Source organism: Bacillus rossius, chromosome 1, assembly GCF_032445375.1.
Source record: "Bacillus rossius redtenbacheri isolate Brsri chromosome 1, Brsri_v3, whole genome shotgun sequence".
Taxonomy (NCBI): Eukaryota; Metazoa; Arthropoda; class Insecta; order Phasmatodea; family Bacillidae; genus Bacillus; species Bacillus rossius.
The window spans coordinates 120,135,530-120,157,191 of NC_086330.1; the positions used below are offsets into that span (position 1 = coordinate 120,135,530).

The 21,662-nt window shown below is 46.9% G+C and overlaps 2 protein-coding genes across 4 annotated transcripts in view; one reads left to right on the forward strand and one right to left on the reverse strand.

Annotated features, from left to right (window-relative positions):
* The window catches only part of LOC134543264 (protein unc-79 homolog), a 250,667-nt gene extending 239,130 nt beyond the window's left edge, over positions 1-11,537 (reverse strand). The window contains exons 1-3 of the mRNA XM_063388179.1: positions 11,335-11,537; positions 8,911-9,030; positions 573-734 (exon numbers count right to left, since the gene is read on the reverse strand). Of these exons, the coding sequence (XP_063244249.1) occupies positions 573-734; positions 8,911-9,030; positions 11,335-11,356 (304 nt within the window). The 5' untranslated portion in view covers positions 11,357-11,537. The remainder of the gene's footprint in view (positions 1-572; positions 735-8,910; positions 9,031-11,334) is intronic.
* A 9,236-nt stretch (positions 11,538-20,773) lies between these two features.
* The window catches only part of LOC134543606 (ethanolamine-phosphate cytidylyltransferase), a 60,600-nt gene continuing 59,711 nt past the window's right edge, over positions 20,774-21,662 (forward strand). The window contains exon 1 of one of the 3 annotated variants that reach the window (XM_063388385.1): positions 20,774-21,253. In XM_063388385.1, coding sequence (XP_063244455.1) covers positions 21,195-21,253 — 59 coding nt within the window. In that variant the 5' untranslated portion in view covers positions 20,774-21,194. The other 2 variants (XM_063388387.1, XM_063388386.1) reach the window with 2 other exon arrangements.

Below are 21,662 nucleotides of genomic sequence, written 5' to 3' on the forward strand. Positions count from 1 at the left end.
ACGATTATGCGAGAAAACACGGTAATACATATTATGTATTTTATATATTATTATACAAGTACTACATATTATTTAACACATACCAGTTTCGCTGCAATTGGTGTTCAGACAGAGGTCAAGAGTAAAGCGAACTACACTTGGAAACTAGGAGTTCTCTTAATATTTTTACCCTGCAAGGTCGTAGTGCTCTGGCACGCCCCAGGCTTCCCATCTCTAATGATCACGGCCTTAAGATTTAGGCCTTGCCTGCCTCTTTTCGTTTGGATTGCCTCCTTCCCTATTGGTCGCAGCTTGCCTGCTCACCTCCTCTCGCAAGGTCACTTTCTGTTTGCTGTTCCAGTCTCCAACCGAACCACTTCATTGACGACCCATTGGCCTTCGGCAATGTAGACACAAATATAGAATCTTACTTTGCCTACATAACACACATACCTTCAAATTACTGACAAAAAAAAACTGTACATAATCTTTTAAAAACATGCATCCAATTGGACCAAATCTAAGAACAAACTAAAGATTTGTTACACATCTAGAAGCGCTTTCTGGGAAAACAACAACGTCAAATTACTCACCATGTGCCCCGTACTGAACTAAGGGCACAACGTCCACCATCTGGACTAATGCATTGTAGAGGCCCTTGTAATCCAGGTTAGGATACAGGCCCATGCGTACAGAATCCTTCTCTCGTTGCTTTAGCATCTCCATCGGAGATCCTGGCACATCTTTCAGGACGGCTGAAAAAATGCATAAATTGTCTTTGTTGATAAAGTGAAACCTCATTAACTAAGTAAAATAATTCTCACTCTAAAATATATATTTTTAGTTTCTTCAATATAAGCATAACATTCAGTAACAGTTCAGTACTTTCATTCTTAAAGAAACAAAAAATGTGTGTTTATTCAGTTATATTGTAATGAGATTTCACTGTAACAGATATGAATTCAATTGTTGTATCCTTCATTTGGATACATACAGCACAATAAACATTAAAAACAGTTACTGAAACAACACAGACTGATAGGTTTTTGTCAACAAAACACTAGCCTGCCTCAATTCATTCTTCAGCTCACACCAGTCAAATGTCCCACATGTCAAAGGTATTTCTGTTGTCTCCTTGCTACACAGCTCCCAGCCCGCTGTTATTGCTTCCACCACTCTCCTAACAACCTCACAAGCAGCTATCTTGCTCCCGGCTTCAACTCATGGGGCCTACCACCTCTCTACACCACACATCCTATATGACATTTCGCCCCTTAAGATTGCTATATGAAGCCTTACAGCGTGCTGGATATATTCTAGGTCGGCTGTGTGTGTACCAGCTCCATACGCAGTCCCTCCCATTGTTCTAGCTCATATTCTTGATGGTGCTTGAACCCTCTGAAAGGACGGCTGCTGTGATCTGGCGTTGATGCTCCCACTGGTAATGACCCTGCCACCTGCCGGTACTTAAACTTTTGCTCCTCTGGATGGTCACTGGTACCTTCGCCAGGACAGTTGGAACAGTCTACCTCTGTATGGCCACTGCTACCTTCGCCGTCTTCGTCGGAACAGTCCCTTTGGTCAGCATGAGCTGGCGCGGGGTGGAACCACCACGGCTGGTCCAAGAACGGCCATCAGTACCAGTAGATGGAAATGCCTGTTGTTCCAGGTGTGCCACTTTGCTGCTCAGAAATTGGTCCACGTGACGTCTATACATGTAGCCGTTCTCATCTTGGGCTATGCATGTCACCAGCACTTGTTTAGCTGCTGGTATCCACTTCCAAGTCCCTCTGAAGTCTCGAAAAATCACCTGCTGCCCACTGAAAAATACCTGCACATTTGGGAGTTCAATAATGCATTGAAGGTCTCCTCTCCTTTCAAATTGGGGTTGGGACATATCTGGTCCAGTGCCATTTGTAACGGTCGCCCCATTAAGAGTCTTGCTGGTGTTTTACGTAAGTCTCCCAGTAATGTGTGCAGCAACAAAACCTTCGTGCCACTCATGTGTGTCAATTCCCTATGCCCAGCTTCCGAAGCTTATTCTTCACAATCTGCACCATGTGCTTTGCTTGACCGTATGTGGTTGGGTGGAACGGAGGAGTACGCCTTAGTGCCATCTCTCGGGACACAAAAACTGTCCCATTGTCAGAAACCATCTACTGAGAGATCTCGTGGGAACTGAAAATCCTTTGCATTGCATGAATAGTCACACCTGACGACATGCTATGCATCTTCCTCACCTGCAGCCATTTGGAGTGTGCATCCACCACAATGAGGAAGACCTGTCCCTGGAAAAGACCTAGAAGTCTATATGTAGCCTAATCCATGGCTCCCTCTGCATTGCCCATTTTACCTCCTTCACATTTGGTGAGTTGGCTCACTGCTGCTGGCAGTAGAGCTCTGTCCTACTATCTGCTCGATTTCCCTGTCTATTCCTGGCCACCACAATGGACCATCATCTTTAATTTTACAGTTGTCATGTGCTACATGAAAGACCATCAACCGTTCCCTGTGGCGCACTTCTGAAGTGATCACCCTATTGCCCCACAGGAGGCAACCTTTGTCCAGGGATAACTCCTCTCTCATTGTCCAGTATGGGCACAACTCCTCAGAGCCCGCATTTCTCCCTTGCCATTCTTGGCTTATGTGCTGCTTAACTTGACAAAGGAATGAGGTCCGCGATCGTCAGCTGAACCGATGTCTCTGCATCAATTGGTGACTCTGGCATTGCCTCAGGCAAGAGCACATCGCCCAATGTTGGTATATGCATGTTTCTCGTAGCCATAAGCAACAAGCTGAGGTCATCTGCATGTAAATTATCTGAAACTCAAACATTGAGAGCCACAGACTCTATCACAAAAGATATGGTGACAGTATGGGGTTTGCCGCTTTAGGTCCAGCAATCGCAGCAGCGGCTTGTGGTTTGACACAATTGTGGAATGATCAGCGATCACATATGCCTGAATTTGGTGACTCCAAACATCACAGCCAGTGCCTCCTTTGAATTGAGAATAGCTTCTCTAATGACAGCAGTGTGTGCAATTTGAAAGCCAAGGGCACTTACTTCCAATTTTCTGTGATGTGCGCTTACACTGTACCTACCCCATGGTCCGATGCATCACATGTCAGTGTGAGAGGTTTATTCAAATCATAATGTGCGAGCACTTGATCGGACTGTAAAAAGTTCTTCACCTTGCACCACGACTCTGTATGCTCTGGCCTCCAAACCCACTCCGCTCCTGTGGTCAAGAGGTGATGTAAGGGCTCCAGGATCCCTGGCAGGTATATTTTATAAAAATTCAAAAGGTCCAAAAATGCATCAGTTCCTTCTTATTTGCAGGTATTAGTGGCTCCCCAATGGCTTCCAAATTCACATCAGTAGGGTGCACTATCAATTCGGTAAAACTGACTCCACTGCAACTCTTAAGCCGCAACCCTACTTTATCTATACTAGCCAAAACCTCCTGTACTCAGTCTCAGAATTCCTGCATGTCTTTCCCAATCCAACATGACCACCACACCTGTAATCCCAGCTAGAAACATTTCCATAAGCTGCTGAAAGATAACTGGGGACCTGGAACAGTAGGCGCCTGACTCGAAACAGCCCTTTTATTGTATTCACTGTTAACATTCCAGCTGTCGCATCATTCACTGCCCCCTGCAGGTATGCATCTGCAAATCTAACTTCGTGAAAACTGTCCCTCCTGCCAAGTTAGCAAAAACCTCATTAGTCATAATGGATAGACTTTGTCTTTGCATACTTTGTTCACTGTAACTTAATAGTCCCCACAGAGCCTGACCATTCCATTAGTCTTCTGAATGGGCACAATTGGCATCGCTAAAGCTGAGAATTCCACCGGTTCATACACTCCTTGATCGTCCAGTCTCTGAGCTCACCAAGTCTCGCAAAGTGAATGGTACTCCCAGACTCTTCCGGAAAATTGGCATGGCTGTTACAGCTACATCGTCACTGATGGCCAAACATATTATCTCAGTTCCACACTGTCGAACACACATCCATGGTTCTGCACTTTTTTTCCTGGTGTGCCAGCTGGAAAATGCCTTCCACTTTGATTCTAAGTCAATTCCTGCCCACAAGCCCACCCAACTGCCTTCAGTCACTAAAACTGGTAGTTTATGTTGACTAGTCTCAGTCTTTACCAATACTTCTTGGGTCCCTCTGATTCTCAACCTTTTCTGTGACCAGGTATGCAGGACTAAGTTTGCATCTGCTAGTACTGATTAATCAAGCCACAGTTTCTTGTAGACCTTGAAACCGATAGTTGATAAACTCGCTCCTGTATCAATCTCAATGTAAGGTCTCCAACAATCTGGCCACACGTCTAAGACAATCAGTGGTTTGCTTTAATACCTACTTGCCATTGGTTGAAACATGTTGTAAACTGCTGATTCAACTCCATTAACTCTAATACCTCCTATATCAAAGATCTAGGAATCATCTTAGATTCTAAGTTATACTTTCATGATCATATAGATTATTTATGTGCTTCTTCCAATGGAATTCTTGCTCTAATTAAATACGTCACCATTTTTCCTAATAATTCTGAAACAATCCTTGCACTTTATTTTGCTTTAATTATATCCTAATTAGATTATAGCTCTATTTGGAATAATATTAAGACAACAGATAGTAACAAACTTAAGTTACACCTGCAATGACGAAAGTGAGGTTACATTTATCGCAACTGCAGGAACAGAAGAGTCTGTGTGTTGGTCAAGGAGGTGAGCTACAAGAGATAAGGTTTGTTCTTGACTCTGGGTGCACAGACCATTTGGTCACTTGTGATATAAAAGACATTATGACAGATGTGGAAGACCTGGAGATACCTGTCAGAATAAGAGTGGCAAATGGTATAGAGTTAATAGCAAAACAGAAAGGGATAGTTAGGTTCCGGAATGATGAACAGAAAATAAAATTAGAAGCACTCATTGTACCCAACCTTAAGCTAAATCTATTGTCTGTCAAGAAGGTGGTATGTTCTGGTAAGCAAGTAATTTTCAAGGCTAATAGGGCAGAGATAATGGACAACAATGGGCTGATATTGGAGTGTGGTACATTGGGAAAACTATACGTTGCTAAGTTCTCACCGTGTAGGCCCATAGAGGATGTGTGCTCAGTAGCAGAGGAAAGTGATCTGTGGAATAAGAGACTTGGACATATAAACCATAAGGGTTTGAAACAAATAGGATTACCCACATCAAGTAAGGTTTGTGATGCATGTAGGCAAAGAAAAGCTAATAGACAACCTTTCCATAAGAGCTGTTCACCAAAATCCTCCCACATTGGAGAGCTTCTGCACACAGATATTGAAGGGCCAATGTCCATACAAACTATAAAAGGTGAACAGTATAATCAGACCATAACTGACGATTTCTCACATTTTTGTGTAGTTTATTTACTCAAGACAAAGGCAGAAGCTGCAGAAAATATAAGTTACGTTAGACACCTAGAATCTCGCTTTGGAACAAACTGCACTGCTAGAGTGAGATGTGACAATGGAGGAGAATTTATGTCTGGGAAACTGAAGGCATTCTGTGCTGAGAAGGGTGTTACATTAGAATACACCGCACCATACTCACCACAGATGAACGGCACTAGTGAAAGAATGAACAGGACCTTGATGGATAAGGTTAGGACCATGTTTGCTGAAACAGGATTGCCAAAGCTCTTGTGAGGTGAAGCAATTCGCACAGCTGCATATCAGCTGAATCGGTCACCCACAGCTGCTCTAGGAGGAAATATTCCAGCAGATTTATACTTGGGTAAAAATGATCTGTCAAAACTGAAGGTCTTCGGAGCCAAAGCCTGGATGATCAATCTGCCAAAAAGAGATTAATTGGTTACCAAGGCTACTCCAAGCAGAATGGTAGGATATGCGCCTAACGGGTACAGAGTGTGGGACCAGGAAGTAAATAAGATACACATATCAAGAGATGTGACCTTTGATGAAACATAGTATTCAAAGATGAGCAAAAAGCAGATACCCAACATTTGAGATTAGATGAAGAGAACGAAAAAAAGAAGAATATGTGCAGTGACCAAGAGACAACATCAGATGGTGAAGTATAAAACGAAATGTTCCGAGGGTTTGAAGAGAAAGAAGAACCAACATTGGAATTGAAGAGAAAAGTGAGGAAACCTAAACATCTAGAAAACTATGAACTATATGTGGCATACTGCTTGATGTCAGACAGTGATCCTCAGAATTATGAAGAAGCAGTACACAAGAGTGATGAGTGGAGAAAGGCAATAGAGAAAGAATTGGCTGCACATAAAAAGTTCCAGACTTTGGTCGAAGCAGAGCTACCAGTAAACGTTAATCCAATCGAGACAAGATGGGTTTTCACTGCAAAACCAGATGGAACAAAGAAGGCTCGACTAGTGGCAAAAGGTTTCCAAAGGGACTTACAGGGAGACCGCAAAGGACTTTTGTATGCACCAGTTGCAAAAATGCCTACAGTTAGACTTGCAATGTCGTACGCTCTACAGAAGGATTGGACAGTTAAACAAATGGATATACCAACTGCATTCCTAAATGGTACGCTCGATGAAGATGTGTATATCGTACAACCAGAGGGAGTAGAAGGAGAAAGTAAGGTACTGAAACTCCAACGTGCCCTATACGGACTTAAAGAAGCACCGCGTTGTTGGAACCAGAGATTTAATCAGTTTACAGAAGATAGTAGTTTAAGGAGGTCCAAAGTAGATGTGTGTTTATATATTGGAAAGAGTGTATGGTTGGTAATATGGGTAGACGACATTCTACTTATAGGTGAGGGGTCAACAACAGAAAGACTGGCAAAACGGCTCATAGACGAGTTTGGTGCAAAAGACGTGGGGAGTATGCAATGTTTTGTAGGAACAGAAGTAAAGTGGGTCGGTACCAGAGTTGAATTGTGTCAGCGTAAACTTTTCAAGAAGATGCTAGAGAGATTTAATATTGAAGAATGCAAGACCTGTCCTACGCCAATAGAAGAAAGAACTGAAGTCAGAGACACAACTGTAGTTGTAAATGTTCCATTCATAGAACTGGTAGGTAGCTTAACATACCTTTCCCAAACCACCAGACCAGACATAACATTTGCAACATCACATCTAAGCTGTTTTTTGGACTGTCCAACAAGACCTGTATGGAATGCTGCAAAGAGGGTGCTTCGCTACTTAAAAGGAACAATGGATATCAGCTTGGTGTACGGAAAACATCCAGAAGAGCATAACAAGGTTATAGTCTATGCAGATGCAGACTGGGGAGGTGACAGGAAGGATCGAAAGAGCATGAGTGGAATGGCTTCGTTTCACTACGGAAATCTAGTGTCCTAGAGTGCAAAAAAACAGCAGGCAGTAGCATTGAGCTCTGCTGAAACAGAATATGCAGCAGGAAGTACAGCAGCTGCTGAACTCCTCTACTTAAAGGGACTCTTGTACGAGTTTGTCGGTCATGAAAACGACATGAAAGGTCATTTGCTTGTAGATAACCAAGGGGCAATACATATGATGCGAAACTATAAAAACACTAAAAGGTCAAAACATATTGACATCAAATTTCATTTCTTTAAGGACATTGTTGCTAAGAAGGTTTTGAATGTTGTGTATGTAGATTCAAATTCAAATATTGCAGATATGTTTACCAAGCCACTGAGACCAACCAAGTTCTGTGAGGTTAGGAACAAACTGCGGTTGTTTATTAAATGTGTGTGACTCAACCATGAGTCGTTTAGTGTTTTACGTAATTTATATCGTTTTGGGCAGCACGCTCATGTGCCCGCGCTCTTCAAGCCATAATTCCTCCGTCAGGAGAATTGCTTTTCTCCTTGCGGGGCGGCATGTGCCAAACGTGAACATTGACTTTCTAACGCATCAGTTCCTGGGACGTGCCGCGGTCGCGAGTGAGTTTCCGTGCCCCGGTACCACCGCGCCCGCACCCAGCATTACATGGCCCCACGCCACGAGGATGGACTCTCTATAATTATATTAATTCATCTGAGCGGTGTTTCCGTATCAGACTCTTCCCGGTCTACGGGAAATTTCGTGTTAGATTCTGTTTCCAGGTATAAATGTTAGAATTAGTTTCCACCATCAGCCATGTGTAGTGTATAATTTCAGTGTTTTGTTTAGGCCATTTAATAAGTGATCAGTTAATTATTCTTTTGTCTTACCGTCTGGACTATCACTCTCCGTAACAGCTAGTTACGCCACGCGCCTTCATCGTCGTCTCTATCAATCTCAGTGTAGCCTGCGACCCTCGGTGGGGTAGTCCTCAGGAATTCCGCTAGCCGTGAATCAGTACCGCCAATCGAGGGCCGTGTGTGCGGAGATGAGAAGGTAGACGATGATACGGCCAGTTACTTGACGATGTACTGTACCAGGTGACATAATGTACCATGTGACGTGTTAATAAATCTATTTATATTTACGTGTTCTTTTAATCGTTATGGCGTCCTGGGTGGCCAAAACAGCCCGAGGAGTCCTTGTCGACGCGTCCCTGCCTGCAGCCACGAGGCAAAGAACCCGCCCTCGAGTCAAATCTTAGTTTTCACAATTAAAATTCATTTATTTTAAAACAGGCAGCGGGGACGGGGTCAATATGTATTTCAAACAGATTTATTACATTTCTTACATAAAAGATTCTGAACAATACTCATGAAAAATTATTTACTAGAATATAGGTTATTTTTCAGCAGTACAAGCATTGTGCAGCAAATTTAAAATGTACTTAATGAATATTATGAATCAATGTACAACAAAAAATTATAAATATACATTTGATGATGTGTTTTGTATTTCAAGCTTATAGATTTTTTAACTCAATATAGATTTTTTAACTCAATAAGTAATTTATGGCAAAAGTGCAACATTAGTACTATATATTTATAAACAGCATTAAAATAGACATCTACTATTTTACTTACTTAACAAGGTCTGTGAAAAATACTTGAGTGTATTTCCAACATCAACCCCTGATGGAACTGGCATTATGCCATGCAACAGTCTCAGTTGGTAGTCATGGAGATTGCGGATCTTTGCAGTAACTATAAAAAAAAACACTCAATCTATACCTCTGAAAATTTTGGTGAAAACATTTGATTCAAAAAATTTATATATACAATTTTATTTCTTCTAGTTTCTCTATGTTACTCTCAAAAGTATTGTGGGAAAGTTCCAAAACCCAAATAATATTTTCTCATGACGCTAAGCTGCTGAAATCCAGTAGCACAATTTAATGTAATACATATCACATTATAGGCTAGCTTGAAATGATCCACGGGAATTATTTTATAGCTACAACAAACCTTCCAGTATGAATTGAAATATAAACATCGGAATTTAAAACCACTGATAGCAATCCTAAAACATCAAAGAGTTTAATTTGACCTACACTTTAAGTTTACCTCAATCATACCAAAACCTTGAAATACAAAAAAATCAATGATATTACAACATTAAATATAGATAACTTAAACTGGAATACAAGGTAGCCACTTATTTAAAATATAAGAGAGCCTCAAATGTAAGACAACTAAAAATGTATATAATATGGCCACAAAAATAATACCTTAATATAAAACTACCTTAGTACAAGACAGAATTTATTTTAATAATACTCGAATATATAGAACATGAAACTAATCTACTTGACCCTTCACTAATAATTAAAGAAGATTCAAATGTGAAAATTTCTATTGAAAAAACTACTGATTCTGAGATTTTCAATACAGGATTGTAATTCTGTAAATAAAAAGGTTTACTAAAACACTAAAAGGGTACTTAGTTCTTAATAATTTGTGAAAAAAATAATAATTTATAGCTCATATTACTATACCAGCATCGGACATCGCTGCTTCGGAAAATAATAAGTACCCTAAATAAAAATGTAAAAAATATTTTCCAAGTACTAGAGATGTCTCTAAATTTACCCTAAAACATGGTTTCTTAATTCCTACTTGTTCGTGAATAATAACAGTTTAAAGCTAACATTACAAAACCCTTCTTTTCACACTGCCACCGTGTTTAATTGTTTATCCGCAACAGTGTATCTCTGTTTAGCAAAACTGTAGCCAACTATGGAGAAGTAAAAATAAACTAATTCTTCCATTTCATATAATGAGTTTATCCCTGGATCCTGAAAGCTTGAACGTGATGGCATGATCGTGTTTGCTTGATACTGTAGAACATGATGTTTGCTGTTTTAATTCAGTACGCCAGACGATCATGTACGTAAGTTGAATAAAAAGATTTTCTTTAAACCTACAAACATAATTTTCTTATTCTCCTATTATTTTATGTGCAGAATCCTCCGAAGTACTTAAATAAAACAGCAAGCATCATGTACCACAGGATCAAGTCAACAGTATAATGCCATCAGGATCATGCCATTAGGATCATGCCATCAAAATCAAGCCTTCAGGATCCAGGGATAAACTTGGATACATGAAACACCAGCCATATCAAAAACAGAATATACGATGGCTATAATCAAGAATTACCTTGAAAGACTGCAAAATTCAATGTGACAGCTACTTTAGTGCACAGCACGTATTCCTTACATAAAATAAACAATGTTAAAAATTCAGTTCAAATTTTGGCTCCCATTAGACTCGTTCGTTAATTCACTCAAAACAGTAGATACTTTAAATGCAATATAACAAAATAAACATTTTGTAATACAAGTACTTATTCTAATAAAACAAACATGTAATATAAGGACTAAATAAAAATTCTTTACAATTGCAATACAGACGTTATTTAAACGAATTTCATTATTACAACAGCATCCACATTGACTTAAGTTCACCAAAAAATTTTTTAAAAAACCCATACAGGTAAACATAAACAATGAATGTCTGCAATTGCTTGAATACATAGGTATTGTAATGTAAACTTTAAACTGTTATTTTTTTCACAAACATGTCGGAATTAAGAAACCTTCCAGACAGGGTTAATTCAGGAACGTTTCTAGTACATGGAAAACCTATAGGTACTCATATTTATCGCAGGTAAAGAATGAATGGCACCGGCAGCATAACAGCACAGTTATTGTATCTAAGATATGAAATATTCATTTTTTTCACAAACTAGTAGGAATTACGAAACCATCCCTTCGAAGCAAATTTAGGGACATGTGTAGTATGTGAAAACCATGATTTCCGATATTTTCTTTCCAATCTAAAAAGCCGCGACGTCCGATAATTACAATATTGACAAAGTGGAACAAGAAAAAAAATTTCCTTAATTTTATTGTATATATATAGTTACTGCTCCAATGAAACCATTTACACAAGTCTTAATAATTATAGTTTATTGTATTTTGTATATAGCACTGACACCCCACTTACATGCTGCGGCTCTAGTTCCCATTTTCCTTTACAACATATAAAATCAATATAAATTTATAATCACTATGATTAAATCGATGTGAGTGTATTGAGAAGCTTCTTAACTGAACATTCCCTTATACTGATCAACTGTTAAAACAAAATTGTCATTTCAAACCCTTCATTTTACCCCATTTTACTACTTTGAGCTACAACATAAACAAACCCACTATCCAAAGGAAGCGTAGGCCTACACATACAGGAGAAGCCTTCTTTTCACAGACGAGAGAGCCAAACGCCCGATCGTGCATCTTCGGGTTTTTTTTTTTTTTTTGGTTCATTGTAACGCATGATAACTAATGGTCAATTAAGTTAAGTTAAGTTAGCTACATTATAAATACTTTAAAACATTGTGGACGGTTGATTTGGTTAGGATAGCTACATTAAAGATACTGTGAAATCATGTAAACTGTTTCCTAGTCCTGGATAGCTACATATTAAAAAGTTATTTGCTAAGCAACCATAAAATGATTTTACAGTATTTTTAATGTAGCTATAATTACCTAATATAACAAACCATCCACAATGTTTTAAAGTATTTATAATGTAGCTAACCTATCCTAATCGACCGCAAAATTTAATGCCACACCGGTTTATACAATGAGATAGAGCGGGAAAAAAAAGCTAGCATGAACTTCGGAGAACTTCGGGTGTGGCCATGGCGGGCTATCTCTTATGGGAAAACCGCTTACAGTTTAATTAGTTCGAGGTACACCCAGGTGAGTGCATTTGAGCACTAGTAGTCTGTTTTGTTTACGTTGACTTACATTTTTTCCCGCTTAAATGCTTATGAACTGCACAGTATAGGTTTAGCTTATTCCTGTTGATCGTGTAATTTATATTTAGTGTTTTTGTCGTACTTGCGTTATGTCAATATTGACGTCGTACCGACCGAAGGCCATTAGCCCGGCCTCAGCCCGCAGTACTGGCTCCTGCTGGCGGAACGCACCCCTCGCCAAGTCTTCACCCAAATGAGACGAGCGGCGTAACCTTGGTGCATGGAGGGAGTGTCCCCCCCCCTCCGCACGCCAACCCCTGAGGCAGTTCTGATCAGCTCGCGGCCCGGAGCAGACGTGCGCGTACCGTGGGGAGCCTTCAAGTTTTCTCTCTGATTCCTCATGACTGGTAACTATAGTCATCACCAAATACCTTTTTCAACGCAACTTCCCACGCGACTCCAGGTCGGTTTTTTTTTTTTCTATGGTGCAGGGATTAACCCGGCCATCGCTACTTTCCAAGTCAAGCCACCGAGTCTAGGGGACACGCTGGGGCCGATCGACCCACTCACGGTTAGACGACAGAGCTAGCCTGGCGCCCTCCCGGAAAACACCCCAATTTTCACGTACAGCTCCTTAGACTCGCCGCGGGAATCGCACCCGAAACCCCGGCTGATGGCAATATGTACTACACTAAAAACTGTTGTGTGCCGGGTTGTCAAAAAAGGACTGAAACCCGTCACAGATTTCCTCGTGTTTGTGACATGGAAAGATTTGGAAAAAAATATATAAAACACAGAATTATTTACACACACAAAGAAGCTCACTGGCATGCTAGGGCACACGCGGGTGCGTCCCTGGCCGTCGCACTTCACCGATGGTGCACTGGGGGGACAAAACTCCCTCAGGCCCACGTCGGTGGCCAGGTACGACCTCTGCATCTGGGAGGGTAGGACAACTGTCATCATTTGCCCCGCCCGAGGCCGTCCTGGCCCCCGACGTCGGCCTAGACCGGCAGCTGCGTCCGCGTCCGGCCAAGTGTCTGGTCGTCGGAGTCCGTCACGTCATTCCGTATGGGTCGGGCGAACCGGGGCAGGAGCTGCATCACGCTGCAGCATATCCCCCCGGCGGCCTTCTGTCGTACGTCTCGGGGCTTGTACTGACCCCCCTACTCGTAATCCTAGAGGTAGTGAGGGGTCGTTGTCTCACGCATGGACCGGCGCAACGCCGGTCCTCTCCCCGCGTGAGCGGTCGTCATTGGCTCCCCGGAAGGCAAGTCCAGAAACACCTGCTGGGCCCGGTCGACATCGCTCTCTCCACTGAGGAGCCGGATTGTTACCCCATCTGTCACATCCTTGCTCATGTCCGTCCTCGTCACCCGCCGTTCCCAGGGGTGGACACATCTCCGTCCACGCCTCTGGACATGCTCCGGAAACGTCACTACTGTTTCACTCAGGTCGACCAGGTCGCCCTGTGCAGTGTCGTCATGTGTCACGTCCTTGATGAGCGGTCTGTCATTAACGTTGGCATTGGCGTTGTCATCATCGGGCGGAAGTACCCGGCCCATAAAGCGCTCCAGCTCTGTAATGCTTGCGCCACGCGGGCCCCTTCCGCCCTTCCCGACGTGCATCCTTGCCCCGCCCCCTATCGCCAGCCGAGAGCCGCCGTCTCCTCCCTGATGCCTCCTCGTAGGGGGCTGAGTCGGTATCGTCGTGCGGGCCCGTTCGTGCGTCGTGCCCCGTGTGTAATCGTCTCCGTCAACGCCCCCGCTTACCACCCGCCGTGACTTGGGGTGGGCGTGTCCCCATCGACGTCCCTGGTCCAGCTCCGGTGGCATCACCACGGGGTCATCGAGGTCGACCAGTATTCCTACGGCGACGTAGTCATTGGCCCTGTCCTTGATCACCGGCCCACTGCCGTCGTGGCCGCCCCTGTTTGTCCCGTCCTGTGTGTCATCGTCCTCGTCAACATCCCTGCTTACCACCCGCCGTGACCTGGAGGGGGCGTGTCCCAGTCGACGTCCCCGCTTACCACCCATTGTGACCTGGAGTGGGCGTGTCCCAGGCGACGTCCCTGGTCCAGCTCCAGTGGCGTCACCACGGGGTCATCGAGGTCGACCAGTATTCCTACGGCGACGTTGTCATTTGCCCTGTCCTTGACCACCGATCCACTGCCGTCGTGGCCGCCCCTGTAAGTCCCGTCCCATGTGTCACTGTCCTCGTCAACGTCCCTGCTTACCACACGCCGTGACCTGGGATGGGCGTGTCCCCGTCGACGTCTCTGGTCCAGCTCCTTTGACATCACCACGGGGTCACCGAGGTCGGCCAGTACTCCTACGGTGACATCATTATCGGCTCCGTCCTCGAACACTGGTCCGCTGTCGTCGTGGTCGTCCTCGTCGCGCGGCTCGTCTACCAATCGGATGTCGTCTCTGTGTACTTTAGTCGTTCGTCCGTCGGCGCGACGTATGAGGTACGTGGTGGTCCCCAGTCTGTCAAATACCTCCTGCCGACCTGACCACTTAGGAGCCAGACTAGCGCAGAAGCCCCTCTCGCCAGAGAGGTGGTGACACCTGACAAAAAACCAGCTGCCTAGGCTCCAATTGTCCTGGGTGCTGGTGCGTCTGCGGTGTTCGTCGGGCCAGGTAGTCAGCCTGGCGACGTCGGGCATCCTCGCGCAGATCGTCCGTGGTCAAGTCGTGCGAGTCGGGGGTTGTGCGTGCTTCCCCGGGCAGGGCGAGGTTTCGGCCCTGCACCAGTTCAGTGGGGGAGTGGCCCATAACAGCGTTCGTCCGGCAGCGAAGACAAAACAGCAGCGTCGGCAGGTGCAGGTCCCTCTTGGTGTGGTCCTCGTCCAACCGGATGCGCAGCTGAGTCTTAATGTCCTGATTCCGCCTTTCGGTCGGATTCGCGCGCGGATGGTAGGTGGGCGTCGTGTGATGCTCCACCCCCCAATCCCGCGCAGGACATTCGCCAGATTCTCCCCGTGAACTGAACCCCATTGTCCGTCAGCAGGACCGCAGGGTACCCGTATCGCGGGAAGGACTCGCGCTCGAGCAGGGCTATCACAGTGCCGGCCTTCACATTTGGCACCGCGAACGCCTCCGCCCAGCGGGAGAAGACGTCCGTGACCACAACAATGAAACGCCGGCCACGGTACGTGCGAGGCTACAGCCCCATGATATCAACCGCCACGGTGTGGAAGGGATCTCGGGGCCGTCGTGGGACCTGTTGCTCCTTGCAGTTGGGTCGTCTGGACTTCCGCTCCTGGCAACGCAGGCAGGCCCGCACTTAGCGTCTCACTTCAACGGCGTAGCCAGGCCAGTGGAACGTCCATCTGACCTCACGCAGCATCTGCTCCGCACCTGGGTGTCCCACCAGGGGGTAGTCATGCAGGTAGCCCATGACCCAGCGCCTAGCCTCGGGCGGCACGTGGGTCTGCCACCTGCTCGTCCTGTGAGCCCCCCTGGTCTGGAGCACCCCGTCCAGATTCCGGCAGCCCGGCACCACCCCTTCCCCGCACTCCGTCATTAGAGTCTGGGTGTTGGTATCCCGGAGCTGTGCATCGTGGACCCACTTGAGCAGTTCAGTCATAGTCTCTGGTCTCGCGTCCGGCGCAGGAGCAGTGGAGCTGGATAGCGCGTACAACGCACACGGTTGCGTTACCGAGTCCTCGACCCCGCGTTCGCGCTCAGGGAGGAGTACTTCCTCCCAGCCCTGGTCGTCAAGGATCTCATTCTCAGGATCCGGATTCCGGGACAACTCATCGGCCAGCTGATTTTTACGTCCTGGAATGTGTTCGCCCGTAAACAAGAATTCCTGGATCAGCATGGCCCACCGAGTGAACTTAAACTTCCGGCCCTGAGCGGAGTCTAGCCAGCGGAGGCATTGGCTATCGGTTCTCAGCGTGAATGAGCGCCCCTCGACGTTGTGACGGTACCGCTGCAGGGCCAAGACCACCGCAAGTTTCTCCTGCTCATTCACGTGATACCTCCGTTCAGCCTGCCCAAACTTGGCGCTGGCATACCCGATCACGCGTCTCACGCCCTGGTCATCCATCTGGTACAGTACCGCACCCATCCCCACCTGACTCGCATCTGTCTGGATGAAGATGGGGCGGCTGAGCACCAGGCGCGAGAGTGTGTGACAGTTCCTGAATCGATGCTTCACCTGTCGCAAGGCCTCGTCCGCGGTGGGGGTCCACCGGAACTTAGTCTTTGGCGACAGTAGGTTCGTCATCGGGGCCGTGATCGTAGCGAAGTCGGGGACAAAGGACCGCAGCCAGTTGAGCAGCCCTAGCAGTTTCTGGAGCTGCTTCCTGGTCTTTGGTGCCCCCTTTCCCTCGATCAGCTCCAACTGCTCGGGTCTGGGGCGGCACCCCTCCGCCGTCACTATGTGCCCCAGGAACTCGATCTCAGTGGCCCCAATGTGACATTTCTTCGGGGCACACGTCAGTCCGTGTCTGGCCATATGTTCTAGCACCAGTGCCAGATGGTGCGCGTGCTCCTCCCACATTCTGGACCAGATGATAACGTCGTCCAGATAGGCACTGGCGAATTCACCAATGTACCCATCCAGAACATGTACAATCAGGGCCTGGAACGTCGCAGGGGCATCCATGAGGTCAAACGGCATAGCGCAGAACTGGTATTGCCGTCCGTCTGGTGCTGTGAATGCCGTCTTAGGGCGGTCCTACGGGCATACTGGCACCTGCCAGTACCCCGATTTCAAGTCAAGTGTCGTGAAGATGGTTGCGTCCCCCAGTTCGGCTAGAGTGTCAGTGGTGTTGATCTGCGGGGGCGGGGTGGGGATGGTCAGTTTGTTTACCGCCTTGCAGTTTAAGCAAAAGCGTAAACTTCTGACCTTTTTGGTGGCCAGCACCACCCGTGAGTTGTACAGGGAGGTGCTGGGTTCAATCACTCCATCATTTAACATCTCATCAATTTGAGTCTGTATGGCCCCCCGTTCTAGGATGCCAAATCCGTACACCTTCTCAAAGGGGGGGGGGGCTGTGCGGTACCATCGGTATCAGGTGCTCAGTCCCGTTCGTCCGTCGTAGCTGGTCTGCGGCCGCAAATACCTGTGCCTGGGAGGCGAGAACACTGTTGATGGCGTTGATGTGCTCCTCGGGGACACCGTGCTGAAGATCCTCCAGGCGGATGACTGACTGAGGTGGACTGGGGGGAACCTGGTGCACGCCGTACACCGTCCAGCGCCCCCGGGTGCCGAAGTGCATCCACCTAGCTCGTACTTCCAGGGTGGCATCGACCTCGTACAGCCACGGGACTCCCAGGATCAGCCCCTCGCAGAGCTCGGGGACCACCCAGGCCTCGATGTAGCTAACGTGACCAACGATGCTCAATGTTACCTGAGTGATGCCCCCTACTGCGACGACGGCGTCCCTGGTGGCCATCTGCACCAGCTCCCTCCGCGGGACCACCGCCTCCGCTCTCACCAGGTGGGCTGCGATGTATGATCGGCTGGCGGCGATGTCCACCAGGGCCAGCATCTCCCGTCCGTTAGCATGAACGGGAATTCGCAGCAGCTCCTGCTCCTCAGGGCCGACCTGCCCCAGCTGTGCAGAAATCTGTCCCCCACTGCCCCCGGCCTCCTGGCCACCCGGGCGCGGGGAACTCGCGGCGAGGTCCTCAGCTCGTCCTGGCGTACACGCGTTGATGTTACGGTGGTCCACCTTTTCGACGGCAGGTCGACGAGGCGGCTGGTCCGGCCCCGGAAAAACCTCCATCGGGGCCGCTGTGGTCGTGTCGGCATCCAGCTATCCCTGAGGTTGTCCCGGTACGGGAACAGCTGACGGGGAGCAGTTCTTTTGTCCCTTGCTTCCCGGCGATGGACACGATGTTGGTGTGGTAGGCGCTGGCGGTGGTCGACGAGTCCTGCTGTTTACTGGGTCTGCTGGTGGTTGGCGGGTCGGGGAGCGGCACCCTTTTGTCCCTCCACCCCCGTTCCCGCATTTCCCGCCTGCGACGCATTGCCTTCGCGCGCCTCCTCTCACGCTGCTCTGGTGGGGCACAGACGATGCCAATGGTACGCCTCCGGGCAAAACCGGCATTGCGGCAGACGCTCATCCCTCTCCAGCGTTCCTGTCCGCTCGTGACGTCCCCCTCCTGCTGCAGCTGTCTCTGGGTGTCCCCTGATGCCACCTCGGTCTGTTGTCTTCCGAGGTCCTGCGCCGTCGGCGTAGCTCACCATGGCCATGTCATTGTCCGTGACTTCTGTGATGGTCCCTCCCCGCGGTCCCGAGCGGGCCTGGGGAACCCTCACGCCCCTAAGTGCCGTCCTCTACTGCGACATGTCATGCTCAATCACGTGAGCGAGGGCCACGAACTCCTCTGTGTCACGTCCGGCGGCTGTTATCATGAAGGGGAGGAACTCTGGTAGCAATTGTTCGACGATGGTTGGTAATGCTGCACTCACGTCCCCACTCGTCCCCAATTGGCGGAACATGCGCAGCTTCTCGTAAATGAACTGTTCCGCACTCTCGTCCTTATCCTGGTTCCGTCAATAAAATGTCCACAGACACATCGCACGCTCCTGATCGTTATCGAACCTAGTCTCGACTTGGCGTACAAAATGTCCCCACTCTGTATCAAAACTCCCGGCTATTGACCACCAGTTTCTTGCCTCGCCGCGGAGCTGTCCCGCCACTCGCGACGCCCACTCTGCCCGTCGCACTTCGTACAGTTTAAGGAGGTCCTCGCACTCCCGCATAAACACCCGCGGGTCCTCGTTGTCTCTCCCCGCAAACACTGGCAACTCGAACTGCGTATTCACGTGCCGCACTACCGGCCCCTCTACGTCCGCGGGCCTGTTGCTCTGTTCCGTTTACAGTTGCAGTCTGTGCTGTCCATGCCGTTCGCGCCCCCGGCCGCGCCGTCGAATTCGCACACTACGCTTTTCACGTCCATTTTCGCAAGGTCCCCTTCCTTGTTCATGTCTGTTTCGAAACTGATCAGATCGCCTCTGTCTTGTCTTGTCTGTTTCCATGCCATCCTTCCCACCGGCGCTACTTATCCGGGACGTAATCGCAATCTCCCCCAGTAATACAGTCCGATCCTTCCCGTCGCATTATCTTCAGTCGGAGATCCCGCTGTGCCGCCGTCTTGAATTCCCGTCGCTCCCACGTCGTGCTATCTCTCGCCGACGTCTCAAGTTCGCGCGTTCCCGTGCCACGTTATCTCCCGCCGGCGCGACGGCTGGAGTTTGCGTCGCTCTCACGCCCTGCGGCTGCACCTGCTTTCGTCCTGTCTGCGTGCTCTTGCGTGCGCTTGCGTGCGCTTGCGTGTGTTTGCGTTTGCTTACGGCCACACTAGTTGTGCTCCAAATGACGTCCCTCGGCTTTAGGTCCCTGATTCCCCGTTTACGTAATTGTCCTGTTGTGCCCGTACTGCTCTCGTTGGTGAGGTATGGGTCCAGGCTAACGTGGCCAGGACCGGGAAATACGGGACATGGAGGGAGAGCGAGGTGAGGGTGAGGAATGGTAGGCAGTTCCAAGGATAACTCGGTGTTAACAGTTCCACAAGCCCCTTTTATTGTCGTTTTGATAGCCTGCCGCAGCCTGGCGGACCCGTCGCGGAACGAGCGCCCTTCCCACAACGACTGGGACTCCCGGAAGACTGTCCCGTCCGTTAACATGTCCCGACACAAACTGTAAATTTTCACACGTAACAATGTCCCCGATTAAGGTTGCTCCACAAAGATGCGCAACACGTGCGCGGTCCGTTACGTAAAAGTCTTGTACTGACAGCGAAGGTTCGGTGGTTCGTAACTGCGCTTACGCGTTCTAGGACGTTCGACTGGTGACTTAACTCGTAAAACTCGTAAAACTCGACAGGGCGAGCGACTCGACGGATGCAGCACAGCTGCCGCGACAACCCGTGAAGTTACCCTGTCGTCGGACCACGAGCTCAGCAGACGCGCCTCGTGAGCAGCGCGGAGCGGCGTGCACGTCTGTCTCTGATCGCGCCCTGAACACCACTGCCCTTCCCCGCCCGCCAGCGGGCCGAGGCCTGTGAGCCACGGAGGAGGGGAGGAGTTATCGGCCGGCGTGGGAGAGGCCCCACCCCGCGACGCGCCAGGCTGCGATTACATTACTAGCACTGTGAAACATTTGAGAAAAGTTACAAAATTATTTACACAACTTAGCGAGACATTAATCAAACAGCGAATTTACACATCAGTTAATTATTTATGATTACAAAATATCCATAGTTATCGAGGCTCGTGACCATTCGGGAAAAAATATATAAAACACAGAATTATTTACACACACAAAGAAGCTCACTGGCATGCTAGGGCGCACGCGGGTGCGTCCCTGGCCGTCGCACTTCACCGATGGTGCACTGGGGGGACAAAACTCCCTCAGGCCCACGTCGGTGGCCAGGTACGGCCTCTGCATCTGGGAGGGTACGGCAACTGTCGTCAATAGATGATTATGAACAGGAGGTAGCATCGTAATTTTTTTATGTATGACTTTTCTTTTATATATAATTTCTTTTATATATAATTTCTTTTATATATAATATATAATAGGTGCTTATTCATGGAAGAGCAGCTGTTGTATTATATTATTTTTATTTTGTAATGCTTTAAATACTGTTCTTGTACCTGTTTATATATTTGTATTTATGTTTATTTGTAATTTTTTTGACATATTCTATACCATTGTATGTTCTATTGAATGAAATAATAAATCAAATCAAAACACTTTATCCAAAATATAATTATATAACTTTAAAAAACAGTCTCTACAGAATGTGTTTATTTTTTAGCTATATTTGTGCAATTTATTTGTTGTGAGGCTCGTTCAGTATTTTCTCATAATAGAACCGAATACTAAGGGCCGTTGTGCGCATATAAATATTTCATCAATTTAATTCGATTTCACTCATCTCCGAATTTCAACATTCATTTATTTGCTATTGTCATTTCTTGATAGAGGCAAAATGTTTTATGGATTGTCACGTCATTGAAAATTCTGCTGACGTAGTTACTGGTCTTAGATTGTTAATATTTTAGTGTATACGCAGGATTATTGCGCTACGACGTTCTCGTTTTTCTGTTAATTTCATTATCCTGTCTGCAGCTGATGAATATGACGTCTGGTAGTGGAGACAGGAGGGAGATTCGTGTTTGGTGTGATGGATGGTAGCGTGAATAGTTGAACTATTTTTTTTAAAATTCAATCTCAATTTTTGTAATTTTGTTTACTTGTTTTTGTAGATTGTTTTTATAGGTTATGTTTGAGCTGTTGTGACTTGAGGTACAATCAATACAAAACATATACATACAAGGTTTGTTTGACTCGAGGTCTCTCGATCTCCTCGGGAGTTGAAAGAGTTGGGAGCAAGATGACCTGCGGGCAAAAAGAGTGGGTAACTTTTAATACATGAAGAAAACGCTATTTGTTGTAAAATAATGATGGCAGAAAATATAGTAGACATCGTGAGAAATTTGTTTGGAAATGAAGATTCATCTGAAGATGAAGCTGCTATTGATTTACCATATATTGGACTACAAATTATGGGAGAGCTTGATGAAGGTAAAAAATATAAAT